This window comes from Symphalangus syndactylus, chromosome 9 (genome assembly GCF_028878055.3).
Source record: "Symphalangus syndactylus isolate Jambi chromosome 9, NHGRI_mSymSyn1-v2.1_pri, whole genome shotgun sequence".
Taxonomy (NCBI): Eukaryota; Metazoa; Chordata; class Mammalia; order Primates; family Hylobatidae; genus Symphalangus; species Symphalangus syndactylus.
The window spans coordinates 103,239,224-103,261,581 of NC_072431.2; the positions used below are offsets into that span (position 1 = coordinate 103,239,224).

The following is a 22,358-nucleotide window of genomic DNA, read 5'->3' on the forward strand; positions in this document are numbered from 1 at the left end:
CCCTCTCCCTATGTGGTGGCTAACATATGCCTGGAAATAAATAACTACATAGCAAAACTAGGATGCATTAATGCATTTGTTGGAAAGCAGCAGATGTGGAGATGGTAAAGGTGAAATTGAAATAAAGAATTATCTGGCTGCTATCTTTGGGGTGCTATAGTAAATGGCATCCAGGATTTTGTGTCCTTTTTGCAAAAGACATTCACTGGGATTTGGAATAGTGAGAAGAAAATCAAGGCATGCCTGGTGTGATAAGGGAATGTTCCTTTTGTAGTAAAGGTGTAAGATGGTCCATAAATAATAACAGGGTACAATGTTGCCCTCTTAATTATATGGCAATTCAGAATAATGGTTAAGTGCCCATACTTAAATTAGACTGCTTGGGTTCTAATTTGGCCCCATCTATAAAATGTGGCCATATGAGGGTAAAATGAGTTAGTACATACAGAGCACTTCCAAGAATATCTAGCACTCACTAATCCTTAATAAATGTTAGCTATTACTATTGTGGCATGTTACTTCCCTGAATGTGAGCCTAAGGAATTTCAGTAAGTTTATATACTGAAAGGAAGATGAATGAAGCAACAACTCCATACCTGGAACAAATATACTAGTGGGTGGCCACTTATATTTAGAGCCAAATAAATTCTGGCCCATTGGAATGTCAGCAGAAATGTCCTGTAGCAACATCCAGGCACACTCCTTAAAAGACAGAGATGTACAAGCTCTTTGCATGGTTTTCTTTCTTTCTTTTCTTTTTCTTTTTAATTATTTATTTTTTTTTGAGACAAAGTCTCACTCTGTCACCCAGGCTGGAGTGCAGTGGTGCAGTCTTGGCCCACTGCAACCTCCACCTCCCCAGTTCAAGTGATTCTCCTGCCTCAGCCTCCTGAGTAGCTGGGACTATAGGCTCACGTCACCACATCCAGCTAATTTTTGTATTTTTAGTACAGATGGGGTTTTGCCATGTTGGCCAGACTGGTCTCGAACTCCTGACCTCAAGTAATCCACCCACCTCAGCCTCCCAAAGTGCTGGGATTATAGGCCTGAGCTACCGTGTCCGGCCAGTGGTTTTCTTTTTCCTCCATCCTGCCTCCTGGAGCTTGTCTACTGACATCCTGGGCCTGGATAAGGTAGAGCAACAAGATAGAAGCAGCTCAGATCTCCGACATCATGAAGCATCACACCAGCCCTGGAGCCCCTATCCAGGCTTTTAGGTGGAAAACTGTAAACCTTTATCTTGTTTAAGCCCTAGTTATTTTAAGTTTTCTAAGACTGGAAGCCAGAGCTATTCCTCACTAGCACAATTATCTGAGACCAAGTTCTTGGCCTGTAGATAGATGATGAGAATATGGTATGCCTGTGCCGTACTCTGCCTTGCAAACATAAAGGTAAAGAGAACAGGGTCACAAGGACTGAAGGTCTACAAGAGAATGGGAAATGAAGGAGCCATGTTTTCCAAATGAGAGAGAGACAAGAAGAAAATGTAAGTTTCCCAAGTCTTTCTGAGTGGTAATAAAGGGGTATGCATGTGTGTTCATATATATTTTTCACTGACAAATTATACATCTTCATAGAACTTTAGGCTACAGTAAACCTTTTTCCAGGCAGGCAGCTCAACGTTTTTCCAGGCCAGCAGACTCAATTATTTTTATGTGTACAACATGCCACTTTAAAAATAAATTATTTTACCTGCACGTTGATAACACCTAAGTGAGATATTAAGGAGGGATTGTGAAAAGGACAAATAAAACGTTTTTCTGGAGATAGAATTAAAATGAACAAGCCTTTCTCAGGAGACCAAATGAGAAAAACAGTTAACTCTTCTATTTCTGCTCCCAATTTGCTGTAAGACCTTAAGTGAGCTATTAAACATCTTGGACTTTATTAAAATGGGGTGGTAATTTCATACAGAGTGGGTGTTGTTAAGCCTTCTTGATTTCAGATCCAAACTGAGTTTCTCCCACAGAAACTGCAGCTTTTGTAAGCTGTTCACTTACTCCTAGGGAGGTAAGAAGATATGTCTGAAGAGCTAATGCAGTCACAGATAGATATTCCATATGTTAACATAAATGCCTCAAACTTTCATTTCCTTAAGGAGAAACATCAAAGTCTCTGGCCTGCTTTGCATGCTTTAGTCTTGGGTGGGGAATGCTCCCGAGTAAAATAAGAAGCCATTTCAGACGTACTTCTTTTCCCCACACTGGTTGTTATCTCCAGCCATTCATTTTCCCTCCACTGCGTTTCCCTGTACTGGTTTTAAGATAGGGAGTTTCCACCCCTATGGGCCTTCTGATAGTCTAGCCACTTCTTTCTGGCTCCCAAATGAAAAATGGAGGACAGAACTCAGAACTGTGACAAGGCAAGTGACATGGCTGTTACTTTTCCAGTCTCCCTTTACCCTGGAGGTGGCAAGTATGAAGGTTTGGGAAACATTCCCCTGATAGCTAGATGCACTGATTTCCAATGGGATTGGATCAGTAAGTTCAAATAAAATTGCTATAGTATGGCCAGGTGTATTTTTAGACTATGCAAGAAGATAAGGAATATCTGCCCACAATTCGATGCAGTTGTTTCTTAGGCAAGAACCCAGAACCTGGAAGCTGACAGCAAGACACAAGCCAGCCCTCATGGACTTCTTCCATTCTATAGCTACAGACAGAGGCAGTGGAAGCTCAGTTGGTCTGACCAATGACTAGGTGTTGGGTCAAAGCCTGAGAGCCCAAGCAAGGGCTTTTTGATCATAGGCTGTGTTTTACTGGGGCCCCTGTGCGGTCAGGAGAAGGGGCTAATGGTCAGAAACGTGGGCTCTAGGAGTGCCCCTGCCGCTCGCTGGCTGGGTGGTCCTGCAGAAGTCTCTTCCCTCTTCTGGGCTCTCATCAGTGAATAAAGTGCTAATCTCAACTCTGCCACACCCTGGGTAACCTTGACCAATTCACAGCATCAAATAACAGTGGGAGCTAAAGGGTCTATTTTTCAGAAATATATGAAAATATATTCTATTTTCATGCCCCCACCGTGGTATTCTGTGACTCCAACAGGGGACACACATCAATGCCTACAGGAGTGGGCTGGTAACAGAAATGAGAGAAATGGCCATGGTCACATTTAGGAATTGAGAAGACTGGAGTCACAGAATCCCAGCTCCAGCTGATATCATTGTTAGATATTTCATTTTCAAGTGTTTCTACGTGTTGGCAACTAATTTGAATTATTGTAAAATTCTATATCGGCCAAAAAATGACTCTAGGACACAAATGGCCTGCTAGGCCAATTGGAGTCATCTGTAGTCCGCTGACCCAGGGAAGAGACCAACTAACGGGAACCTGGGGGGCAGTGTCCGCCACGCGCAGTGGCCCCAGATACTGGCCAGAGCTGGGGGTCACCCATCTGAGATCCTCAGCCTCACTGCAACCACCCGGGCTTCAGTGTCCCTGGCTTCCTCTGCATTTCTGAGGTGGTGTACCCGGGCCTATTCTCTACACACAAGTAGGGGCCGACAGGCTTGAGCGCCCTCCGGGGGTACCGACAAACCCGGGAGCAGCGCGAGTCGCCCGCGGACCCGGAAGCCAGGGCAGGGCGAGGGACTCTCCAAGCTGGTGACAGGTTCTGCTGCAGCCTGAGGATTAGGGGCGCTGGCTCAGATCCGAGGAAGTAGAGGCCGACGGGGCGTCGAGGCGCGCACTCTTGGCGGTGGCCTCTGCGGGCTCTGCGGGTTGCAAACTCCTGGGTGCAGGCAAATGCGGGATGACGCGGCTTCGGCGGTTCAGGCTGCGCGCACGGCCAGCCAAGAAACCCCAGGGCGCTCGGCTTCCCGGGTTTGCGCGCCACGGAGGGAACTCACTAAAGAGAACGTTTTGGATTTGTGGGGAGGAACTTTGACCCTCTAGGAGTGGTGGTCTGATGTCTCAGCCCATTCCTTCCTGGGGGTTAAAAATGAATTCTCCATCTGCTGAGAAAAGCTCAGGCTTCTGGCGGCGGTGGCCGGCCCCTCTGAGTTACGGGGAACCCTGCAGACACCCCAGCCCCTGGGGATCCTCTCCCCGACCTGCCCTTCCCCTCCGACACTTGCCAGTACTCCCCGGCCTGTTATTCCTTTCGAGACCCCCTCACCTATTCCAGGCTGTCCTCCACTGAGGCGAAGCTCTATGAAGTTTAAAGAAGCCCAATTTCAATATAATTCACGTTGTGTAAAAGAACTTTGAAGACGGACTACATCGTGCAAGGACACCGTCACCCTCAAACCATTGGTGAAACGTTAAAACAAACAAAAAAACAAAACGGAAAAACCTTTTTGAAGGCAATTTTGACATTTATGAATTTACAGTTACTATTCGGTTTGTCCCTGAAATGTCGCTTCTGAAAATTTGCATATTTTTCATTATCACTAAAATAATCTAGTAAATATTCCCAAATGAATGCATTCAAGAATATTTACTAAATTATTTTAGTGATAAGGAAAAAGTGGAAATAGCTGACAGTCATCGATGTATAAATAAAATGATGGTTAAATAAAATGATGAACATTCATATAAAGGAATACTCTATATTCAGAGGAGATCTTCGTGCTCACAGGCAAACAGGTCTAAGCTTACTTTAAATGAAAAAGGATAAACTGCAAAAAGAATAGTTTGTGTAATATGATTCCACATTTGTAAAAATGGAGAAAGAAATTGTAAGCAAATGTCTGCAAGCAATCAGATATGATTAGTGACTTAATTTCATGGATAGTTATATAGGAAATATATGTATATTTTATATGCACATAGATATGGAGGAATATACATTCAACTGTTACTTTGGGATTATGGGGGCATATGGGGCATTAACTTGCCACACTATTTCTTCAAAAACTGATTATCTTTTTAAATGAACATGCATTAGTTGTGTATTTCCTCCCACACAAAACAATAAAGGTTTTTAAAAATTATACCTCTTCCCCATCCCAAGGCCACCAGATTGTGATCACTTGACCACTTTTCTCAAATCTTTTCATTACTATGTTAATTTTCCTTTCAACCTCTCCCTCCCTGTACAGCATCCAAGAAATCTGCATTCCTTTCACTTAAATTTACAAATTGCCTGTTTTATACATACAAATAGTTTTAAATCACTTAAACGAAAAGAATGAAAGAAATGGGAATATTATTTTCACTTAATCTGTACATACAATTTAAATGAAAAAATGGTGCAATATTTTTTGGGCCTTGGAAGCATTGCAATTTTTAATCCTTACTTTTCAAGTTCTGTATAGATATGGCCTATTTTTTCTTCTAGCTGCACACATATTCTTCCTCAATGCAGCAAACCAAAAGAGTGGATATTTAAGGCATAATTTTTCTATTCAATCCAGAAAGACTCCCTATTTCATGGAGAAAATAGCATTGGAAAGGTAAAGAGGGACAGGAATGAGGCAAAGGGCACAGGGATGAAGGAGGCACCCGGAATGAGACTGGGGGAGGGGCAATGGAGCTTGGCACATGGTCCAAGTAATTCTGAGATTGTTTACATCAGTCTGAATGTTGTCCCCAAAACGTGAGCTCAGTTCATACTCTGGGAAATGAGCATAGCCACACTTCAAACACATAAGTGAAGGGATTGTCTGGCATTTTAAAATATTCATATACAAAAATGGTATCCATGCTGGATATCATCCATGCAATAGGTGGTGGAGCAAATCCACCCCCCAGCAAGATATCTGGTGTGGTTCATACTTATACATCAAACAGCATCACATTTTTAAAGCAAAGTCTCAGAATGTTCCAGGCTCACTCATCCACACAACATAACTCCAGATTTTTGCCCAGAAACCTGACATTTCTCTCCTCCTTTTTATATGTATTAATAACATCAGGGTAAAATGCAGGTGCTTTGGAACAAGCTACTTGGGTTAAAATCCTGACCCTGCCATATATTAGCTTATGACTGTGGTCAAGGTATTTACATTCTGTATGCTTCAAGTTCATCATCTCAAAAATGAAGATAATAACACTACTCATTTTATATTTTATGCAGAAAGCTTTTAGAACAGTGCCTGGGCACACACTGAGAGTTTAATAAAAGTTAGCCACAATTATTATTCACTCTTTTACACCCCCCCAAAAGCTTATTTGTCTCCATTCTTCCCTCTTTAAGAAACTACCACCTCCACATTCTCCGAATTGTCTTAGTTCCATTCTCTTATTTAACGGAGATTCTAACCATAGCTCCTCCCCTGCTGTTTGCCTTCTCTCTCCTATCCAATGGGAGGTAGCAGAGTCTAAAGAACACCTAATAGGAAACCTAGATTCTATTCCTCCTCTTCTCCTGTGATATTTTGGGTTTTTAAAACAACTTTATTGATGTATATGTTATACATCAAAACATTTACCCACTTCAGGTGTACAAAACCATGATTTTTAGTAGTAGCTTTACCAAGTGGTACAACCATCACGATAAATCAATTTCAGAACATTTTCATCTTCCCAACCCATGAGATCCCTCATTTTTTTTAAGTTAATTCCCCTTTCCACCTCCAGCTTGAGGCAACTGCTAATGTTCTATCTTCATAAATTTACCTTTTCTTGACATTTTAGACAGACATAATCACACAACAGGTAGTCTGTTGGGTCTGGCTTCTTTCACTTAGCATAATTTTTGAGGTTCATCCATGCTATAGTAAATATCAGTAGTTCCATACAGTTTTATCACCTATAAAATCAGAATGAATTTTTTCTGCCATGTCTAAGAGAATCACATAAGAATATTGATAATATATATTGAAAGCTAACTAGTATTGCATCTACATTACTTTAGGCACTGAGCTAAGTGCTTTATTTGCATCATAGAAATTAAACTGCACAACAGCCTTACGGGCTAACTAGATGATATTGTTACATCCATTTTCGAGTTGAGGAAGCTAAAGTTTAGAAATATATAAACAGACTTGCTGAAGGTCACAAAGCAAATAGGAGGCAGAGTGGTGGCTCAAATCTAGGTGTCTATAACTCCAGAGCCAAAGACAGAGTCACCTTGCATTCAAAATACCAAAGGCTCTTTGCACTCAGTACCCTTCCATCATCACAAAAACAAACACACAAAACCCAGGGAAGTCTTCCTATCAACCCCACTGAACATGGAGAAATGGCCAGTGCTTTGTCAACTGTAAATCTCCACTCATATGGAAGGAATTCTTACTCCATCATTTTCTCCATACCTGACACTGCCCTTGTTAGAGAAATTTTAACCCCCTTGGGAAGGCACTGGTGGCCTGAAGGACTCAGGTCTGCTGATGAGGATTCTGATTTCTGATGAGGTTGCCTTAGGGAGTGCCCTGGTGCCTCTCCAGGCCAGGGAGCCCAGGAAGGGAGGTTGGACCTTTACCCAATCATCCTGTCTTCACAGGGGATGAATGTGTAGGGAGAAAACTACTTAGGGATCTACGCCTCCTACTGTTAATTTTTAGGTTGGGATTCATGGCAGCACCTTATAACAATTAGGCTAGACCTTCCAACGTACTACCTCCTTTCTTAAAGAGGGAAGAATGGAGACAAATAAGCTTTTGGGGGAGTGTAAAAGAGTGAATAATAATTGTGGCTAACTTTTATTAAACTCTCAGTGTGTGCCCAGGCACTGTTCTAAAAGCTTTCTGCATAAAATATAAAATGAGTGCCCTCTCTTCCTTTCTCCGCCATCGTGGTGTGTTCTTGACTCCGCTTCTCGCCATGTCTTCTCACAAGACTTTCAGGATTAAGCGATTCCTGGCCAAGAAACAAAAGCAAAATCCTCCCATTCCCCAGTGGATTCGGATGAAAACTGGAAATAAAATCAGGTACAACTCCAAAAGGAGACATTGGAGAAGAACCAAGCTGGGTCTGTAAGGAATTGCACATGAGATGGCACACATATTTATGCTGTCTGAAGGTCACGATTATGTTAACATATTAAGCTGAAAATGTCACCACTATCTGGAGATTTCGACGTGTTTTCCTCTCTGAATCTGTTAAGAACACGTTGGTTGGCTGGGTTCCGTAATAAATATGTGAGGCCTTTCATTTAAAAAAATATATATATATATAAAATGAGTAGTGTTAATATCTTCATTTTTGAGATGACTGCTTTAGAAGACTGCTCAGTAGAAGGATTCTATTTGCACAAGAAGAAACGTTCTTCTCTAAAGCCACCTATGAGAACTTTTCAGTTGGTAAAGTAGTGAAACCTTCTTGGGGTTTCATGATGAGTCACAGGCCTCATATTTCTTCCAGCAGGCCTGCCAAAGACATTCACCTGCAAATGTGTATTATCATGAATGTGTGGATAACATTTGTGTTAGTAATCATAAATACAAGAAGCCACACTCAAATTGTGTCCTATTATTTCTGAAATACACCCAAGCCACCCTCATCAGTCACAGGAAGAAAGGTCCTTAGTGTGATGGCCAGCTGTCTCATTCCACTGAGGAGTTCTAGACAGATCACAGGAGGTAGCCAGGGTGTTTAGTGACAGAGTGGAGCCGAAAACCCATCTCCAGTCCCAGAAGAAGCAAGTACTCAGATGAATCCATCCCAGATCAACAGCAGGTAATGTAGAGAACAGGCCTCTTACTGACAACACTTTATTGCAGTGTGCAATACCCTCACACATTGCCAATAAGTCTTACAGAATCATTTACTTGTTGAGTGAAAATAAATATTTGTTGGTGTTAGATGATCTTATGACTTTTACACTTTTTGTACATAGTATTTCAATAAAGTATACCAAAAGGACACGATGCAAAATTAATATTTTAGAATGAAAAGAGAAGTGCCTAGCACAGCACCTGTCATATAGTAGGTGGGCATTAAATGCGTGTTCATGGAATACATGATCTCGTTTGTTCCTGTCCCCTATGGGCAGGCAAGCTCGCATGCTCCTATCACTGGTGTCATTCTTAAGCTTTCTTCACAGATGAGAAGTTCCCTGACTGCGAGGGTCATGCTGCTGGTTAGGGGTGCAAAGCCCCGGGTTCCTCCCACCGAGCGGAAGAGGGTGGATCACGGTTTGCACTGGGTCGCGGCTGCGCGGGGAGGGTCCACCCACATCCCCGGGCAAGCCGGGCGGGCGGGAGGCTGCTCTGCAAACACAAAGCCCGGAGCGAACTCCTAGGACGCGGCCAGGTCGGGAGCAGGCCTCACCGCACCTCGGCCCGGCCTGCAGGGTCCCCGCCAGAGATCATCCCTGCAAAGCACAGCACCTGGTAGGTGCCAGACAATGCCTCCTTTACCCTCCCTTCCCCCCTAGCCCAAGGGCCAGAGCTTGTTCCAAGCATCCTCCTTGCATCTTCACCTGGGACGGCCCCTCTCCACCTGTCCAGGTCATTATCTCAGCCTCCTTGCTGCCCACCCTCAACCAGACCCTGACACCCCACACCACTTGGCACCCGGTTCATACTGCTCCATCCTTAGGTTCTTATCTCAGCCTTTGGTGCAATCATTTATGTAGCTGTGTCACCCTCCATGTTTCCCTCACACGCAAACCCATGCATGTATGCACATTCTTATAGACGTGAAGGGTGCCTGAGGGTAAGGACCACCATGCTCATCTTAGTGCCAAGTGGGGCCGGGGCCTAGCACCGCAGCACCGCATGTTACTAGCCCAATGTCTGTTCTGAGGAGGCTGTGGGCTGTGGATAGAGAAGGCCAGCTCCACCTCCAGCCTCCCCTCCCCACCCCACCCTCCACAGCCCCTCCCCATCCCTGCAGCTGGTGGTGCTAAAGAGTAAACCTCCGCCCCTTCCCCCAACTCAGAGGCCATATTCACCCTAGCCGTGGTGACAGGTTGATGACTCCTATTACAGGCCCCTTTCCTCTTCTGGGGGTTCCTGCCTGTATGGAGCCTGGTGGAGGGGCCACCAGCAGGGCCGGAAACCCGGGGAGAATGTCTCTGGCTGCCACTGATTTCTGTTCCTAGAACTGATGTTTTTCTACAATTACAAACTTCCCTCCTTCATTATGTCTCCCATGTTCCCGAGGTAGTAAATACCGGGGATATATATTACATTTCCCATAACTTACTTTCAATTATTAGAAAGGCTTATATTAATAGACACACTGTGGACAAGGAATCTGGCCCCAAAGTTCAGAATGAGGCTTCCGGAGCAGTGGCTACATCCTTAGAGATGCCCATCTCCCCAACAGCTGTCCCCTGGGCCACTGTCCCTACCCAGCATATTAACAATTGGCAGCAGAAATTAGTCGTTGAAAATATGGACCTAGCTGCGTGAGGTGGCTCACGCCTGTAATCCCAACACTTTGGGAGGCCGAGGTGGGCAGATCACCTGAGGTCAGAAGTTCGAGACCAGCCTGACCAACATGGAGAAACCCTGTCTCTACTAAAAATACAAAAATTAGCCAGGCATGGTGGCACATTCCTGTAATCCCAGCTACTCAGGAGACTGAGGCAGGAGAATTGCTTGAATCTGGGAGGCGGAGGTCGCAGTGAGCCAAGATCATACCATTGCACTCCAGCCTAGGCAACAAGAGTGGAACTCTGTATCGAAAAAAAAAAAAAAGGAAGAAAGAAAGAAAAAAGAAAATATGGACCCTAAATCCAATGCCTCAGTCCAATCCTAGTGTTGTCCCTTAGTAGCTGGATGACCTTGGGCAGGTTACTTAAGCTTTCTAGGCCTCCGTTTCACCATCTGTGAGATGAAGATGATTATAATAGTTCCTAGAGGTGTTCAACAGATTCCATGAGTTAATATTTATAAAGTGATGAACACTCTGTAAGCATTAGACCAGTGATTTTAGTCAAATATCTAAAGCTTAATCCATCTGGCAAGGCTGACAGCTAAATATGCCTAGCCCTAAGTGGCTGTAACCCACTCTAGATGTGAAAAATATATATAGGGGTCACATAACTTAACCCTATTGTTATTGCTATTAATGCAATGCAAACTTGTTAGAACTGTCCTTGTCAATTAATCAATTTCTCTTAATCTTTACCTTCCTTCATTTGTGTTCTATGTGAACACATTCTGGAAAGAAAATGAAAGGAAGAAACAAAGGGAGGAAGGGAGGGAGGGAGGGAAGAAGGGAGGTAGGTAAGGAGGGAGGGAGGGAAGGAGGGAAAAAAAAGAAAAAGAGAGAAAGAGAAAGAAAGACAGAGAGAAAGAAAGAGAAAGAGAGAGAGAGAGAAAGAAAGAGAAAGAAAGAAAGAAAGAAAGAAAGAAAGAAAGAAAGAAAGGGAAAAGAGAAAGAAAGAAAGAAGAGAGAAAGAAAAGGGATGGATGGATCTGGTTGAGATGTCTGGATTGTGATAAAATTCTATTTTTTTTTTTTTTTTTTTTGAGATGGAGTCTCACTCTGTCCCCCAGGCTGGAGTGCAGTGGTGCAATCTCAGCTCACTGCAACCTCCGCCTCCTGGGTTCAAACGATTCTCCTGCCTCAGCCGCCCTAGTAGCTAGGACTAGAGGCGCCCGCCACCATGCCCAGCTAATTTTTGTATTTTTAGTAGGGACAGGGTTTCACCACATTGGCCAGGCTGGTCTCAAACTCCTGACCTTGAGATCCACCTGCCTCTGCCTCCCAAAGTACTGGGATTACAGGCGTGAGACACCGTGCCCAGCCTCCTATTTTAAAAAATATTTTCAATTAGCATTATAATAGTAATATCAAGTGTTCAATAAATTATGTCAAGCTCCTACTTTCTAGGATCTTAACAGTTTCCAGAAAGCCTGTGTGAGAGGAGCTTGCTGAGAGTCAGAGCTAGAGGGAAGAGATGGGTAGGAGCTGTAAGACCACCTACTGCATAAGAATCTGGTAACAGTATCCTAGACACTACCTCTCACCTCAATATGTGTAATAGGCTTTCCATTCTCTGATAACCTCAACAACCATTTTACAAAAACCCAGCCGTTTCCCACTTCAAGGCCAAGTATGCCAAAGAAAGAGCTTTCAAAGCTGCAGGAAAAGGTGAGGCCTGGATCTGTTTTCCCTAGCGTTTATCTCAGACAGACCCATATATACACCTACCCACCCACCACCTTCCCCACCCACACACACACCTATCCTGGATTCAGTGTGTCTAAAGATTCAGATTATATGCCCTGGCAGCTATGTCCTTGCTCAAAGGCTTAATGAAGATGTAGCACCTTCAATAAGGAGATCAAGACAGCCCTGGGAAGGAATTCATGATCTGCCCTGCTGGAGAGGTTCAAAGAAGGAGCGGGAGTACCCTGTCCTGCTCCCCTAGCTCTCTGAAACGAAGATCATTTCAAGCAAAGCACTACACTTTTTTCCCAGAAATGCCTGCCTCACAGAGGTCTACACTGGCGGTTCTTAAGTGGGGGCAATTTTTGCCCCCCAGGAGACATTTGGCAATGTCTGGAGACTTTTCTGGGTGTCACAACTGGGTTAGGCACTACTGACATCTATAAGTAGAGGCTAAAGACACTGGTAAACATCTTAAAACGCACAGGACAGCCTCCACGGCAAGGAATTAATCATCCAGCCCAAAGCATCAATATTGCGGAGGTTTGAGAAATCCTAGCCTAGAGCAAACTCCTGCTGCCTTGGAGAAAGCATTCCCTCAGAACTCCTCCAGCCACTTAGGCAGGCAGCAGACAGGAGCATGCGGAGGGGAGTCCAAGAGGATCCCTTCTCAGGCTCCAAACTAAGAATGGGGAGGTCTAGCAGACTTCTCCCTCCTTCTGCTTTGCTTCTAGAACACAAAACCCTGGCATCTGAAAAGATTAAATACAATCCATGATTCCCAGCCCGCCAGGCTGCATAACCCTGCCCCTCATATCCTATTTCCCTCCTGCATCCCCTCATTCTTGAAACACAGTTGGAAATTCAAATTGCAATCTTTACTGTCCAGCCCTCAAAGGCTCGGCCTGCTTCCTCTCCCAGGGACAAAGTCTCCTCAACGTCCTGCCTCCCTTTGAGATGAACCCCCAACCTGATTCTTTCACCAACTGTAAGTTTTTCTTCCCCATCTCCCTCTACCCCTCCTTCTCTTTCTAATTAAGCTACATCCAGGGGGCTAGGAGGGAGGGGAAAGGATTCTGAAGACTTCCGTGCTGCAGGTTCTGCAGGACTACAGCCTCATGTTTTTTGTGAGGTGCCAACCACGCTGTGATCATTAAACCCCACAGTGGTGGTGGGGATTTTCTTGTTACTGTTAACCTGGGAGCCAGCTACATCTTGTTTATCAGACTTGTTTTAATTCAGCTTGGTCAGGTTCCAAGTGTTGAGGTGGAGATTAAAGGCAACTGAAGAATCCAATTAGCTGCCCAGTCTTCTTTAAGCCAAAAACTCAGGTCACAAACTAGATCAAAGTGAAATTATTTCTCGACAGCTCTGTTCATTAAGGGGAGGGTGGGAGCTCACACTGCTAAGCTGGGCTCATTACTGGGACTGGCATTTTAAATACAGTATCTCCCCCAAATTACATGTTTCAGAGGTCGGAGGGAGAAACCCAGATTATCTTACATGAGTCTCTGGCTAATAGAAAACAGAAAGCCAAAGAATGAGCATACGACTTCTAGGAAAAGATTTAAATGAGGCTCCAATTTTCCTAGGCAGGCAAACCAAGTCTGGAAACTGGAATTGGCACTGATCACTCCCAGTAGAGAATCCCTCCTCCAGGAGATGTAGAGTTGAGAAATCTAGGTCTTCCAGGTGGCCCTGCTTACCATCCTCTGAAGTCCTTCAAAAATTCTTTCCACCCCTTTCCCTGGTTGGGTGCAGCTGCAAGGGAGGCCTTCTCGCTGTGCAGGCAATCCCAGCTGCAGGACCCAAGCAGCCTTTGAAGAAAAACCACTCACCATTTCTGGTCTCTGGGTCCCAGGCAGAGTCAGTCCCAGTGGCAAGAGACTCCTCATGGGTCTCTCTGTGTTTCTATGGGCTCTTTTGAATGGGCTGCAGAACAGAAGAGAAGGAGGAGGAGAGTAAACAAGGCCCTGATCAGATTCACTTTCTATGGGGAGAATCAAACATTGGATTGCTGTGAGGGCACGGTTCTATGGGAGCAAGCGAGAGAGAGAAATTACATTCAAGAGAGCAGTCACAGGACACATGCCCTCTTCAGTGAGCCCTGATTTTGAACTGAACCTGGATATCTACAGAAACAATGGCCTTTTCCCCTGTCCCCTCTTGCTTGGGAAATTCTGTTCAGCCTCTCAGGCAACCATCAACCTCTGAGTTAAAAGATCACATATTTTAGGCCTTCAAAACTATAGGCTTGGGGGACACTTGAATGTGGTTAAAGTTTATTTTTGCAGGCTTTAAGTTATAGCCACCTCTGAGGTGTCTGAAATCTGAACCAAGAGTGAGACCTGTCCTTAAACTTCCCAGTCTCTCTGGCCCATCCAGGTAGGACCTCAGAGCAAAGCCACTTGCCCCCGGAGGCCTGACTCTCTGGAAAGGTGGCAGAGAGAAAGGCAGACACAGGGGGTAGGAAAGAACAAGAGGCAGGAACCTGAAAGCTTTAGTCTGCACCTCCTGCCAGGGTCTTGCTGTTCCCAAACGTCTAGTTGCTGCATAACTAACCACCCCCCTCCAAGTCTGGGGGGCCTGGGAAACTTTGTTATGCAGAGGCACTCAAAGCATGGGGTTTACTTTGGGGCTGCAGCCACCCAGGAATCCTACTAGCCTCTTCCTCTCCTTTTCCATTTGTAGCTACAGCTTGCACCTTCACGGGGGAGATTGGGAGTGCAGATTTCAGGGAACTACCCCCACCACTGGTGGATCTGAGGGCCCCAGACGGTAAGCCCCAGTAAATGTAGCCCAGAGGGATTCTCTTTAGATGATTCATTTGGAGCAGGAACAAATCACGTCTAGTGGGTTTTGTTTTTCCTCTCTGTGTGAGCGTTTCCCTCCCTGGGGTTTCATCATCCTCCCAGATCTTTCCACACCCGCCTGTTCTCCATGCCCTGGGGCTGCAGCAGCGCTGCCAGGCCCCAGAAAATGCACCCTGGATCCCACACAAGTTTTTTTTAATGTGTCCCACACCACTCCACGAGCGCCCAGTAGTTTGGTTTGGTTTTGTTTTAAATCAGCGGCCTAAAACGAGTTTTAAAATCCCGTCTTTTTCTAAAGAGAAACGAGAGGACACAGGCTGAGGGTCCCCGCAGTGACGCCGGTGGGGTGCCTGCCCGCTTCCCTCAGAGAAGCCCTCGGGCAGGCGCCAGCAGCAGCCTCTCCCCTGCGTCTCGAGGGCTGCCCTTGAGGAGTTTCATGCCCAGGGTTGCAGAACCAGTGGCTCCCCAGGCTGTCACCCGGGGTGAGCGCCTGCAGCACTCTGCGGCCTTGTTGATTTTGTCCTAAAAGCCCGAGCGAAATGGAAATATGGGGGGCAGGGGTCTGCTGTTGGCTTGTGAATGCTCGCCTTTGTCCCTCAGGCAGTCGGCCACCTGCCTGGCCTTCTGTCCCTGCACTGGTCACTCTCATTTGGCAGGCGGGGCCGCAGACTACATAGAAGGCGGCCGAGGACGTATGCCGCGAGTGGGGTTAGGTGCCAGCAGGAGGCCTTACAATGTTCCCGGATAGCCCCGGCGCACGCCTTGGCCATCGAAGAGGAGGGAGGGGGACCTGACAAGGCGCGGACGTGCCGGCCCGAGGGTGGAGGCGGGGGTCCCCCATCCCAGCTGTTCTCCTGGCCCTGCAGCACCCGGGACCCGAAATAGCAAGTTCACCCTGGGTCAGCCTTGCAAGAGCCAACCGCACCCCACCCCAGGAAGGGCTCAGTCCGCACCTTTCGAGAACTGCTCGCGGGCCCAGGGCGTCGGCCTAGCGGTCACATTTCAACCCGGAGCAGCTTCGGAGGAGTTGAGTCTGGGGAGCAGGGGAGAGCGACCTGATTGGAAGGAGGGTGCCCAAGAGCCCTGGACAGCGGGAGTGCCCGACCCTGCCCAAGAAGGGGCCTGCCCCCGGCCGCGAGGGCTCCAGGCCACCAGCCTCAGCTGCCACTCAGTGCCTGGCCAAGACGCAGGGCCCGGCCTCCGAGGGCCGCCGGCACCGGGGACCTGCGTGGGCCTCTCCGCTGCGCTCCTCTGCGGGGCGCCCTCTCCCTGGCGCGCCTCTGAACCTGGCATCGAAGCCGCCCGATAGATACTTCGAACAATCCGGGAGAGAAACAAAAAGAACTCAGTTTGCCCGCGTAAACGCTGCGAGTCACTCTTAGAAGTTTCCTGGCTTCTCGTAAAGGTGGCCGGGGCCGTTTACAGTAAGAACGGAATAATGTTTGCGACTGTACGACATAATTATCTCCAGACTTGCCTCTACCCCGCCCCCAGCTAGGGTTTTCACCAGCGAAAGCGGCTAATGCATTTGCACACATTAAACATCTTGAACGCATAATTACAGGCTGCAGACAGGCTGGACAATAAAATATCTCGGCTCGATATTTTTGGAAGCCTTTTGTGACGGTGCCTGGAATAAATAACAACCGCTTTCTATGTCCTCAGCCATCTAACTGCAGCCACCGTTATTTCAGAGCACCCCCACCCCAACTCGCCGGTGTTTTGAGAAAACGGCGGGGCAGAAGTGGGGGACTTCAGCGGGAGGGTGCGGTCGCCTGGAGAGATCTCCTGAGCCTCGGGTGCGTGTGGGCTTGGAGGACTAGAATAAGGAGAAGAAAATATGTTCCAAGCCCTGAGGGCCCTCTTTCTCATTAGAGGCACACAAGTGGGGCCCTCTAGGCCCTACACCCTCTGGGCACATGCCCTCCCTGACTCCCTACCCGAAGACTAAAAAATTTGAAGAAGACTCAGACCACATGTTCCTACCTCACAATCTCTCTGAAAAGAGCGTCTCTATACTGAACTGGCTCCTGTCACCTGAGAAATCTGCTGGAAAAGAAAGCTGGATATTGAAGCAGCAAGACCCAGAGGAGGAAGCTGCTGGTTAGTTTCTGGCTGGTTATTTTCTTCCACAGAGGCCTGGGACTCTAGCTTCCCTTGAGTCTTAGTTGCTTTGTCTGTAAAATGGAGATGATTGTAATAACCATGGGACCAGCTTCATAGGTTGTTAGGAGGAAGCACTTAAAAAATTTTTTATTGCCATATAACTTACGTGTAGCAAAGCATACAAATCTTAAGCCCCCAGTTCACTGAATTTTTATATATGTATACGTTTGTGTAACTACTACAAATATCAAGATAAAGAGTATTAGCTGCCCCCAGAAGGCCATGAAGAAGCACTATGAGAACTAATTTTAGACAGTGATAGTGTTATCTCTAAGAGATCAACAGGTCAGTCTAGTACGTGGCCCTTGAAGACACTTAATAGTGTCTTCAAGACAAGAATTGACAAACCAAATATACATGTCAAGGGGCTGAGGGAATCTTTGGTCTGGAGGAGCATTTGTGGGCCTTTTCTACAAACTGCTAGGCACTCAGGGATTGGGGGAAAAATGAAGATCAGCCTTTAATTCGTTTTGAGACAACAGCGTTCTCTTTTGTGAATGGCTGGGGCTGGCATGTTCATTTACAAGTTAGGGGTAAGCCCGGAGAGAGAGGCCTGAGAACCTCTCCCAGGGGATGGAAATCTGAGTTGATGTCCATAAGGCTAAGATTCAAGCCTTGGGGTAACTTATTTCAGTGTTCTCCCCTGAATCCAAGTCTGGTATGATGTGTGGAGGAAATTCCCCAAAGGAATATTTGGCCATGAGATACATAGGGTACCCAGTTTTCTGAAAAGTATAACCCAAATAGCTAATACATGCAATTGGTGCACTTCACAAACAATACAAAAAGATTTTATAGAAAAAAAATTATCAGGCCAGGCGCGGTGGCTCACGCTTGTAATCCCAGCACTTTGGGAGGCCGAGGCGGGCGGATACGCGGTCAGAAGATCGAGACCCCGGTGAAACCCCGTCTCTACTAAAAATACAAAAAATTAGCCGGGCGTGGTGGCGGGCGCCTGTAGTCCCAGCTACTCGGAGAGGCTGAGGCAGGAGAATGGCGTGAACCCGGGAGGCGGAGCTTGCAGTGAGCCGAGATTGCGCCACTGCACTCCAGCCTGGGCGACAGAGCGAGACTCCGTCTCAAAAAAAAAAAAAAAAAAAAAAAAAAAAATTAGCCGGGCGTGGTGGCGGGCGCCTGTAGTCCCAGCTACTCGGAGAGGCTGAGGCAGGAGAATGGCGTGAACCCGGGAGGCGGAGCTTGCAGTGAGCCGAGATTACGCCACTGCACTCCAGCCTGGGTGACAGAGCGAGACTCCGTCTCAAAAAAAAAAAAAAAAGAAAAAAGAAAAAAAGTTATCTACTCAGATCCTCTGAACACCAGTTCTTCCCAGAGGAAGCCACTGTTACTGATGACTTGTCTGTCCTTCTAGCCGTTTTGTGCGTTCCCTCTTTTTTAAAAGCACAGTGGTAGCTCTCACTATACATGCTGCTCTGTTTTTGGAGCTTTTCCTAAATACTGCCCATGACAATTCTCCATGACAGGTATACTGGCTCAGAAAGATATGCTCAGACCCAGTGACTCATCCCAGATAAAATTGAAGCCAACCTTGTCTAGCCTGACACACAGAAGGGCTGCTTTAGCCTGGGTTCTAGATCTTGGCCCACAGTTAATGAGTCTGGCAACCTTAAAAACAATCAGCTAACTTGGCCGCAACATCATTACCGACACCCCCTTTCTCCCTAGGGGAGCAGAGCCATGGGGAGGAGGCAATAAGGCACTGACCATGACTAGAACTTCAACCAGTTTCTGGAGTCAGGGGAAATTGAAAGTGCTTCTTGGAATTTTTAACTATTCTGTCTTGTAGCTATAAAAACTGTGCTCAGGTCATTAGCCCACCCTGAGTGTCTACCTCCGATCCCATTTCCTTAGTCCTCTTTGGAGCTCGATGGGGTGGCCCTGGGCCTGGCCCCCACCCAGGCCTGACAGACGCAGGAGGGTATGGCAGGGGCCTAGGGCTTTGCCCCAGACCTTGGACCCCGCAGCGTCTGCCAGGAGACTTCGGAGGAAACGCGTTTACCACCTGGGCGACCTTGACTGCAGCCGATTAAAGTTTAATCCGAGGTGTGTGCTCAGACTTGCCATGTTATTTAAACACATCAAAGGTCATAAAAAGATTCCAATGGCGTGAGCCGCTCCAACGCGGGCCCGCAGGGAGCCAGCATTTTATTCTGGTGGATTTCCAGAGCCAGGATTTAGAGCGCAGGGCGGGAAGGGGAGTATAGGAAAAAAAGGGAAAAGTCAGCTTTCACAGAGGAATGCCAGACTTCAAAAAGCGGCAGGGGAAACCGAGTCTCGGCCCGAGGAGCAGAGACAGCGCCCTTCAATTCCGATTAACTGGGAAGACATCTAGTGGGAAGAGGTCGCAACTGCAGCGGTGTCCTGCGAGCATCTTCCGCCGCCGCCCACAGCGACTGCAACCTCCTGGATTGGATGGTGGTGGGAGGCCTCAAAGAGAAGCCTCTCTCTCCCTGGCCTCCCCGTCGACAGTGGAGTGCTTACTTTATTGCCGGCGTGATTGCAGGGCTGGGTCTGAGCTCCCACCCAGGGCAGAGGCGCTATTTCCACCTTGACAAGAAAAATCTAGCTGTCCACCGAAAGCACCGGGTCCAGGATGCCTGGATTCCCATCTAAACCTTCCTGGGGCTCCTGATCCTAAGGCAGGCAAATCCCTGGAGCGCCCATATGTAGGTTCTCCTGGAGGGTGCAGAGTGGCTCTGGGAACCAACAGATTGCTGCAGAAGTTAGGTGAGTCCAGAGGCCGGCATGCAAAACCGCTGGAGCTACAGACTGCTGCCCACGAGGCCTTTGGCAGAGCACAGGAGCCTAGCTTCTTGGGATTCGAAGGTGACATTTTCCCCATCTCTGCCGTGGGGCCATCCGGCCAGACCTGATCCTGGCTGCCTTCTTGCATCCAGATTCTAATTTCTATGAAGGATTGGCCTCTCTCACAGTCCCATGAAAATGAGCCCCACATATAGAGAGCTGGCTCTTATCTGAGCTCCTCTGGCCCTACCAGCACCTCCTAACCTCATGGCCAAAAGATAGAGAACTCTGTGCAGGCCTCTCCATGTGCCTCGGAGATGCTCACTGCAGGTTCTCTATTGGGTGCCTTCACCTGCTTCATCGCCTTGTAGGGATGTGCCTCCTTGCTGACCACTTTGGCTGAGTCTGAGTCGTCTGAGTTCTCCCCCTCAGTCTTTTTTTTTCTGGAGACAGGGTCTCAGTCTTTCGCCCAGGCTGGAGAATAGTGGTACTATCATGGCTCACTCACTGCAGCCTTAACTTGCTGGGGATCAAGCAATCCTCCCACCTCAGCCTCCCTAGTAGCTGGGACCACAGGCACATGCTACCACACCTGGTTAATTTTTGTGTTTTTTTAGAGACTGGGTTTCATCATGTTGCCCAGGCTCTCTCAGTCTATTAGTTGTGGCATCAGATCATCCTGGAATTGTCAGGAAGAGCGGAACCAGTATACTCCTTTTGGGAATGATATAGAAGGCCAAGGGACCATGCTCCACATTTCAAGGTATGAATCCCAGGACGTTGTGGAGCCCCCACAGGCAGCTCCACCGATAGACTTTCCAGGCCTTCTGTAGGAGGACCCCCACCCTGTCATGCTCAAGTGTCTGGGACTAGCATCCGCCAGACCTCTGGGAAGCAGCCTCCTCTTTCATTTTACCCATCAAGTTGCCTACCCATACTCCTCCAGGGTTTGCACTCTCCCTGATTCTCAAATGAAGTCTCAAGGGACCCTGTTCTTTTGCTTTGTTACACAACCCCCTACAACAACTCCCCCCACTGAAAAAATGGAAGAACTGGAAATGGTGGAAGAGGCCATCCTAGCAAATGCCTTGAAGCCCTTCACTGAGACATTAGCCATCTCTTATCACTCACAGAAGTGTTTCCCCAAAGGGGTACAAGGGCTATGACTCCTTCTGTGCTCCCACCAATCACCTAATGGCTGGATAAACCTCAGGTAGGAAGACTCCCTTATGTTTTATGTAATCAGCTACAGACTATTAAAGTAGCAGTGGGTAAGGGCTAGGGGAAGAAAGGACTGCAGCTGGGCTAACCAGATTTAGCTTCAGAAAAACTGAGACCTGGATCATGTCACAAGTGAACCTGGGATCCAAGGGCCTGAATCAGTCCAGGTCCCATGCTGAGTTCCAGTGGGCTGCTGTGTGTGCTTGGAGCAGAGCTGATCCCTTAATCCTCTCAACCTGAGACAGACAGACAGACAAACACACACACACACACAAACACACACACACACACACACACACACACGATCCAGAAAGTCCCCTCCCGGCTCACCTGGTTAGGCCCACACTGGACCCCTGGCTGGATTCCACACCCCCAGCCAAGCAACCCTGCTCTGCTCCCAGCAGAAATCACAGGGACTTCTATTCCTCAGGGTGACAAACGAGTCTGCTTGCTCTTGGTGACATCAAATTACTTTGCACCAGCCTAGGGTCCCATGACCTGACATAACCTCACATTAGATCCTAGAAATGTAAAGAAATATGGCCTTTTTAAAAGTGGCTGAGAGCAGGTAATTGCTAGCAGGCTTGAAGGGTTGTCCCAAGCTCAGCTTGCGACCTCTGCCTCCGAAGCTGATACCAGCAGGAATTCACATGTTTGGACTCTCTGTGGGCAGAAGGTCGAGCCTGCATTTAACTCTGGACAATAATCAGGTTCTTAAAGCCCAGATTGTTTTTGTGCAGTTACAGAAATCACAGGGAGGCTTTGGACCTAAATGGCAAGGAAGACTCGACAGTGGCACCGCCCCCGCTATCCCCCAGCCAGGCTTCCGCAAAGAACAGGCTTCAGCGGAGAATGGGCTTCTGCTAAGCTTTAAAAACAGGCCTTCTTTGAGGTGCTGTAGCTTAAATTTTTGTGGAGAATTACAGTTTCATTGCTTCTTATTCTTCTCCTTCCCATCTCTCCCTTCCTCTTTGTCTCCTGGCTTGTCTGTGGCTTCTCTCTTCCCCGCTCCCTCTTCCTCCGAATTGTTTGACTTCTGCAGTCCCCACCCTTACCCTGACCCGAGCCCTCACCCCTGTGGTGAACTCCATCTTAGGATGTGGAGACATGGGACACTTAAACCCACCACTGTGCCCAAGGCTTGGTAGGTGTTGATCTTGCTGATACCCCACAGACAGTAGGCAGAGAGCTCATGGCTTCTGCAACATACAGTTGGAGTAGTTCGAGATTATTGTAAAATATGTACACACAGTTTCTTCTCTTTTTAAATTTACATACCCCTTATGGGTTTCATCAAATAGCTCTTTTCTAATACCATGAGAATTTATATGCTTAGTGTAAAAGCATCCCAGATATTTAATCACTACTCAAAAAAATTAATTAAGAAACCATAAACAACCCAAATACAAAATACTGCCATAGAAAAGATGATCAGTATCCACTCAGA

At 47.1% G+C, this 22,358-nt stretch overlaps 1 protein-coding gene across 1 annotated transcript; it reads left to right on the forward strand.

Annotated features, from left to right (window-relative positions):
- The first annotated feature begins 7,653 nt into the window (after window positions 1–7,653).
- LOC129490585 (large ribosomal subunit protein eL39-like) lies at window positions 7,654–8,043 on the forward strand. Its single transcript, XM_055294460.2, has one exon. The coding sequence runs from the start codon at window positions 7,704–7,706 to the stop codon at window positions 7,857–7,859; it is 156 nt and encodes a 51-aa protein (XP_055150435.1). The 5' UTR covers window positions 7,654–7,703; the 3' UTR covers window positions 7,860–8,043.
- Window positions 8,044–22,358: the final 14,315 nt, after the last annotated feature.